This window comes from Sinocyclocheilus anshuiensis, unplaced genomic scaffold (genome assembly GCF_001515605.1).
Source record: "Sinocyclocheilus anshuiensis isolate Anshui unplaced genomic scaffold, SAMN03320099.WGS_v1.1 scaffold1545, whole genome shotgun sequence".
NCBI classification, from domain to species: domain Eukaryota; kingdom Metazoa; phylum Chordata; class Actinopteri; order Cypriniformes; family Cyprinidae; genus Sinocyclocheilus; species Sinocyclocheilus anshuiensis.
The window spans coordinates 213,605-221,793 of NW_015539933.1; the positions used below are offsets into that span (position 1 = coordinate 213,605).

Below are 8,189 nucleotides of genomic sequence, written 5' to 3' on the forward strand. Positions count from 1 at the left end.
AGAAAAAAAAAAGATTTTTCTTTTCTCTGGGTGTACAAACAAACTTTTGTGCATATAATTACTGCTATCTTACAGACACAAATAATTATTCATATTAGTTAATAATAGACACAGTTGGTTAACCATTTGACTGTTTACTTTTTCATCTGTCTGTAGCTGAACCTTTGGTCAAGACTCTTTTCCCCTAAAGATGCATCTGTGGGTTTTGGGAGCTTTCTACCTGTCAGAAGACATTTTGTAACTGACCTTAGGTTTTGGGGATCTGATCAGCTCTCTTGTGGCTGGAAGGGTGATAACCTTCAACAATTTCATACCATTCACAAACTTTGCATGGCTTTAATGGAATACTGAATAAGTAACACTTGTATGTGTGCTAAGGTTTGAGTGGTATTCATAAGCAGATGTTTTTCTGGTCCTTGGTTGTGTTTCTCTCCCTTTTCCTTTGTCTCTCATTCTGCCTTTCCTTTGAAATGTTCCACTATCTGTACCCCCTACCTGCCCTTCCTGACTTTTGCACTTTCTGTCTTAAAGGCAAAATCACAAGACAATAACAGACACATAAATTAATTAGACTTATCTCCAGCAGTGCTGCTGTACCATCTTCATCACACAGCTTGAAACTGTGTGTGTGTGTGTGTGTGTGTGTGTGTGTGTGTGTTCATCAGTCAGAGACCCATATTGCATTGGTTTGAGCAGAAGGAGTGAAAAACAGGATTCTCTTTCTTTCTCATCCTTTGTCTTTTTTCTCCTGCTTGCTTAGTCCTGCTCTTTGGGATCTTTCCTGTAGAGTTTCAAATCTGCTCCATCACACCTGACTTTAATTTCCAACCGTACTCAAAGAGCTTGATTAGCCGGTTCAGGTGTATTTGATTAGAGTTGGAGCTAATCTCTGCAGGAAACGGGACTGAGCTCCCCTGCTCTAATGCTGCCTTCAAGGAACGTCAGAATGATCGTATTTACGAGATGAGAACACATGAATGTCACAGCGCTGTTGTAATTACCGGTAGGAAAATCTGGATTTACTTTGAACCGTGACTTTCAGAGTTGGGGTCATGTCAGCTCCCTGTGGAGGGAAAAAAAATTAAAAATTGCCACTTTCAAGTTGAGTCAAAATATATCATAAATGAGTGTTTCTTCAACTATGAGCACTTTGGCCCTGTGGACGTTTCACTTTTGTTAGTTAATTTATCCAAATTACACAGTAAATATAGAATACCCCCCCCCCCCCCCCCCCACTTTATCACCATACCAATTATATATTGTTTGTATTTCTGTCTTGCTAAAACTAATTACTTAGCATTTTATATATCCTTAATAATTATTTTTTGCATAATTTAGCAAAATGAATTTTGTGGGGAAAAACAATCATTTTCACACTATAAATATTGAAATAGTTTATTTCATTACTTGTTTAGATTATAGTTTTCATAATTGTTTTTATGAATATTTTTTATTTTGTAGGATTAAAAGTATGGCTTAATAAAAAGACATTTGACAAGAAGCAAAACACCAAAAAGAGAAAAGTAAAAACTTGAGAAATAAAAATGCCAGAGATCGAGAAAAAAAAAAAAAAAGTGACATTATAAGAGGCATGCGGGCCAGATTTACTAATCAGGGCAAATTATCGTTACAGCACAAATACATAAAAGCGCAGATGGGGGGGATTCTGTGGGTGATTTACTGACAAGGTGCACATGAAAGAACATAGACCAACGCAATCTACCAAGAGCAGCGCAAATTACCACCTGCTTTAAGACATGCTTTTTTGGGCATTGAATAATGCCGCAAATACCAGTGAATTGACGAGCGCAAATCTTAATCGCGTTGCGTGATTCATTTAAACACTCTCCTCCCATAAATTTACAGATCAAAAGGGAAACTCAGAAAAATGCATATTCAATAAGGTGAGTCACAAAAATGTGTCCACGGCTTTTCATCGCTAATTTCCCACTGCATGTCTTTAGTAAATCCTGATAGTAGTTTTTTAATGCCAAATGGGGGTTTGCGCTGGTGCAAGCTGATATCTGGCCCATGGTCTTATGAAAGAAGGTTATATGGTCTTAACCTATGGTCAATTAAGGTAAAGCTAATGACTTACACTTTGTAGTTTGTGTTATGTAAATTAATGTATTATTTCTTAGATACCATGCATAACTCATATATGTTGTGTAAAATTGAAGCAAGTGTATACACCTATGCTCACCCCCCGGTACAACAGAAAAAAAAGCATCTGCCATTATTTGTTGTTTACCTGAAGGCAGCTGTAGATGACGTGTGAATTACACACCTTATGTGCATCTGTCATTTCAATTTGTTGTACACACGCAAAAAAAAAATCTTCCCACCTTTGTTAGGAAGTTTTAAAATTAATGCATTCAATTATGCCACAACCACATCATCATAACTCGTAATCCAAACTTGTAAGTATGAACCATCCAGGAGGACTTGAAAACAGCGAAACACGCTCAATCCCAATTTGCATACAATCCATCCTAATGCCGAGTTCACACTGCATGATTTTCAAACTCGTCGGATCGCCGTTGTTTTCACACTGTGTGACTATCTGGGGTAGCATTCAGTTGCTGCTGTGTTCACATTGCACGATGGATCGGCGACAGGGGGTTTCACATTGCATGACTTCACAATAGGAAGAATCGCCGACAGCTCTGTCTGGTCCGCAAACTACGTTTCACAACAAAACACACGTGAGAAGTGATAAGGAAATAACGCGAGAACCCGCGTGCGTCAGACCGGAGTTCTCAAGCGAGACTGGAATTATTTAAAAATATATATATAGCCCGAAAATTGTCTGTGAGCTGATTTCCAGCTACAAGGAGAAAAAGAAAAACAGATTATGCAGGAGGGAGATGCAGGGAACAGGGATTGGGTGTTCTGCAAAGAGAGTTGGAGGTAAATAATTTTGCAGTAACTGTTATGCTGATGTTGTGGCTGGGCAAGCAAATGTTTGTGCTTGTTTCTGTATGATATAATTGTTCATATATCTATTAAAATACTGATATTCTGGTCTATAACTCCTCCCCGAACTTCCCTCTGCCCTGTATCTTGGTCTCTCATTGGCTGTAGGTCATCGCCGATGTAGTTTTCAGTCAGAAATCATTGCACACAGCGTGATTGTGAGTCGCCGACAGCTCCAGATATTTAGCATGCCAAATATTTTGCGGGCGTCGGCGACGTGTCGGCGATTCCCTCAGATCGAGTCTTTGATAATTCACACTGCGTGACTGTCACTCGCATGAACGAGCACCGATTTGCCTCCGATTTCGGGCATTTGTCGGCGATTTCGCAAAACCTGTCGGCGAGTGAAAAATCGGGCTAAAATCGTGCAGTGTGAACTCTGCATAAATCGTATGCAAGATTAGGATTAGTGCATCCGAATCATATTGCAAATAAGTGCTCAGATGGTATATTACTTTCTGTGGATTTTCAAAATAGGCATCTGTGCATTTGTTTTGAGTTGATATTACCTTTAATTCTTTGCAGCCCTTGTATAAGAAAATTGTTTGGCAATGGTTTTCTGATGCAACATCAAGATGCAAATTGTTGTCATATGTTTCAGTACTGTTGGTACTGGTTTGCATTTATATAGAATGCAGTTTAGGATATAACAGTGTGAACTGTATGTTTACATTCACAACACTCTCATATGTGAAGCTAAAGCACTTTTTGTGTGTCTAATAGTCTAATAGTCTAATAGTGTCTGCTAAATGCCTTAAATGTAGAGATACTTCACTTTTAAAAGTATACTTTACCCTTCAATTCCTGATTCTACACAAAGAAAAGCACTCACATCCAAACCTTATGTATATAGTCAGTATACATTATGTAATCTGATGCGCTTTAGTAGTGCAGTATGAAAGATTCATTTTTCTTCAGAGAACTGCATTATGAAAGACTCTCAAGATATTTGCTGTCACACACGTATTGATGTGGTTTTTGTGTAAACATAAAATGTTCAGAGGTTGAAAATAAAGTAGCGATGTCAAGTTAGCTAACTTGAATGTATAAAGAGTTGCACAAGCTATATTTTCACAGCATGTCTTACAGTTTATGTCGGATGTGTATATGTGTGAATGATTGAATCAGACAGAGAGAGAAAGAGAGAGAGATCTTTCGGTCTTGACTTTATTCTCCATAACCACTGAATCTTGAAGATATCTCTAGTACACAGTGTCTATGAAGACACAATGTCTAGTGCACAGATCTGTCAGGTGTGCTGTATTTTAAGATCCATGTGTTTTGTTGATGGGAGCACAGTAATTGGATGTGAAGGTGATAATTGCATTTCAATGAGCAATTAAGGTGATGTTTTAAAAAAATCCCAAAATAGGTCACTCAATTTTGGATTTCTATCTTAAGACAGGCCAATCCCGGTTTCTGCCTCTCTGGGGCGAATTGGCTAAACCATTACACCGTTTTTGCATGCTATATTTTAGAGCTGTGTTACTCACTAACCACCCACAATCCAATTTAACCAGACTCTAAATGCTAAAATATATATGGTTACTTTGCATTTTTATTGCATTTTAGTCAAATCATGGTCAAATGATTGTGACTTATTATTTCTGGTTAATTCTTGTCCAGGTGACTGCATTGCACTTTGGGATATAGTTGTTTCTTACAGTTTGCTCTGTTGTGTACTGCTCATTTTGCCAAATGTAGTAGGTCATCTGGGTTTCCTTTGCACAGAAATAGTAAGAATCATATGCTAGTGTGCTATTCCAAATATAGCCATTCTGATAGATGTAGTACATAACGTGTGGCTTTTTCTAGCTGACACTGCTTTCAGCTGATATGACCACATAAGATGTCAATAATCAAGGGCATGCATGTACCTACTGTATGAACATACTGTGACTGTCGCAACAGGATGCCCACCAGTTAGTCATGTGACTTTTCATTTTTTTTCTTACTCAAGAAAACAATTTATGTAAAAACATAACTGTCAAACAGTATGACTTGATATACTACTGAAATAGTTTAAGAGCTATTTTAGAATAGCTAGATAGAATTAACTATTTTAGAATAGTTCTAGTTGTACTATAATTATGTTTCAGTTTTGACTTGGATTATTATTACTCATAATTTAAAGTAGCTAAAAACACAAAAACATTAATACATTTTAAATCTAATTTATTCCCATGTTGGCAAAGCTGAATTTTCATCAGCCAATTACTCCAGTCTTAAGTGTCACATGATCCTTCAGAAATCATTATAATATGCTGATTTGTTGGTCAAGAAACATTTCTTATTATCAATGTTGAAAACAGTTGTGCTGGTTAATATTTTTGTGGACACAGTGATATATTTTTTTCCAGGATTCTTTGGTAAATAGAAAATCCAAAACAACATTTATTTAAAATATGAACCTTTTGTATCATTATAAATGTCTTGACTGTTATTTCTGATCAATTTAATGTGTCCTTGCTGAATAAAAGTAATTTCTTTCTTTGAAAAAAAAAAAACCCTTGCAGAGCCTCAAACTTTTGAACAGTAATGCAAGTCTAAAACATAGCTGGTTGAATAACTAATGAACCATTTCTCTAGAATGAATCACACTTTCCTACTTTATATGAGAGAGTTTGTTTGATTATTCCCTTATTCAAACTGTAAAGTTTGATGTGCAATACAGTGTGACAGTTTATAGTAGTTTGTGCATGTTTCCACTAACAAAAATTATATTGATACTAGAAAAGATGAACTATTGAGAAAAGAACTGAAGTGTTGTCATGCTACTAAAAAAAAAGCCAGATAAATTAGTGCCACCGCTGATGTGTGTATGTGTGTGTGGTCTAGAATTTGTCCCCGTGTGTCGCAGGCGGGTGTTTGCAGCACCGGGAGATGTAAATTTGGCCAGTAGCCGGGCATAGGGCTCGCAGAAGGAGATGAAAGCAAAGGGTGGATGGTAAGATGCAAGAGAGAGGGAGTTCTGTGCCTGTGGGCATGATGAAACATGAATGGTCTGAGGCAGAGGGAAGGATTTAAGGGTCGTCAGGCAGGGCTGCCTGGGCCAGGAGAGATAGTCCGGGTCCAGCACTCTGGAAGGAGAGTGATGGAAAGGCCTTCTGTCGTCCATTTCATCCCTTGTTTTTTTCTCATCTTCTCATCAAACAGGCCCAAAGGGCATCGACATTGAGCTTCAGCTGTGTGAAGGTCAGGCATATACCAAGGGTCCGGCACATCTGTGCTGGAGATGCATGCATGCTCGTACAGTATGTGTGCCCCGCCCCCCCCACACACACAACCGTACGGAGGTACACATTCACTCGGCCCGCAGCCTAAAGCAGGTCAGCTCAAATCCGTCTGTCAAAACAAAGCTGTCCAGCATCATCCTCTCTAAGGTCATTCTTCTATGCATGTGCGTTTCCTCTGAGATCTCGCTTAGAGCGGGGTTTTAACATAACCGCGCTAAAGCCAGATACCCTGACGCCAAGGTTCATATCATTGACGCGTCATTAATAATTTATCCGTCTAACTGCAGGCTTGTCGCTCACGTTTCCTGTCGCAAAATATTTGTGACAGCATTTAATATATCAAGAGTGGAATGATTTTTGCATTCTTATGCATCCAACTTTTTCGTTCGCTCCCTCCCTCTCTCTCTTACACCCAGTGGATTAATTTAACGAGTTGTCGAATGCTGGTTCTTTGAGGTCCTCGTTAAGGCTGTCATGTAGAATCTCTTCTTGACTGTTGGCTGCCATGACTAATTGACTTATTCCGCAGGCCTAAGCGATGCTGAAAGCGCTCATATTTCATCTTGTCCATTCTTTATTCTTTTTTTTGGGAGGTGGGTGAAGTGTCAGTTAGCGATCTGAGCCGATAAGAGCGAGCAATCGCCCTCGGGGCCCTTGTGGCCGGTAGGTAAGGGCATCAGGATGTCCGTGACATCACATCTTGTGAGCTTGGATGCCGTTGTTGTGGATATCTGCATCCCGTCTCACATTGCAGCGTTCTATCTCTTAGATCTTCCTTCCTCTCTGCAAACCCCACGCGTTCACTCGTTGCATCCTCCTACAGATTGAGAGCTCTCGTTTTTTCTTTATCTTTGGGCAGAGTTCATTATGTTTTATCAAGATTAAAGGCCTCGGCTCTTTATCTTTCCATCGCTCCCCCCACACACTCACGTTTGCATTGGAAAGAGGACTTGGTTCCCTCCTGTAATGACTGCATCAATCTAAGTTTGCAGACTATGCCAATAATGCACTGGCATTAGTGGTATGTGCGTGTTTGAGGTTTGACTGTCATTTCGATATGAGTACGTTCACACCACAGTAGAATACGGTTGTCTTGTTTTAAATATGGTTATGGTCACACTTACATTTTCAGGACTTAATTTTGAGAGTGAGCTGATTTGGCTCTGATGCCAAAAAATACAAGACATATACTGTATTTTGCCCAAGAATGTGAGTGCTTGATCAACAAGACATTGCTCACTTTAAACTTTTGTACAAGTATTCACAATAAGGTTACATTTGTAAGTATTAGTAAATTCATAAGGTTTAAAGAATTAACAAAAAATGTATTTAGGTTAATGTTAATTTCTAAATATAAGTTAATTAACAAATGTTACAATAATTTGAAAAGACATACATTTTAATTTTTTATTTTATAAACTTTAATTTATATTATATTAGTATAGGTAGGAAATATCTCACATTAATAAATGCTGTATAAGTTATTTTCATTGTTGTTTCTTGTTAGCTATTGCGTTAACTAATATTAATGAGTTCAACTTAATGTTTTGCTAAAGCATTCATAGTTGATGTTGATTAAGATTTTACCGCTGAGTTTTGAATCTTGTTTCTTAAATAATGTTAAATTATCAATTAGTGCTGGGCGGTATACCGGTTCATACCGAATACCGTTTTTTTAAATACCGCAATACCGGTGTATGTCGCTTAAACAACGTTCGGAACGCGACACTGTTTGAAAGGGGTCCCTTTTCACTGGGCACTGTGGTGAGGGAACAGCTGTATGTGTTACTAAGCGTGAAAGTTCTGAAACTGAAGCTGTAGAACTAATAGAACGTGATGACACAGAAGAACTCATCCACAATATCCACACTGACCGCCACAAATATCCACCGCCCCCTGCCATCAGCTACCGCGTCTCACACACACGAGCGCGACTTTAGCACTAGATTTAGCAACTTTCAGACCCTTTTAGCGGCT

The 8,189-nt window shown here is 38.5% G+C and overlaps 1 protein-coding gene across 2 annotated transcripts in view; it reads left to right on the forward strand.

The window, feature by feature from the left end:
* LOC107686907 (netrin receptor UNC5D-like) overlaps positions 1–8,189 on the forward strand; it is a 224,141-nt gene that overhangs the window by 48,422 nt on the left and 167,530 nt on the right. Inside the window, exon 1 of one of the 2 annotated variants that reach the window (XM_016484054.1) lies at positions 838–1,003. The exons of the other annotated variant lie outside the window; for it this stretch is intronic. Coding sequence (XP_016339540.1) covers positions 964–1,003 — 40 coding nt within the window. The 5' untranslated portion in view covers positions 838–963. Of the gene's footprint in view, positions 1–837; positions 1,004–8,189 lie in introns of those variants that run through there. 2 annotated transcript variants of the gene reach the window in all.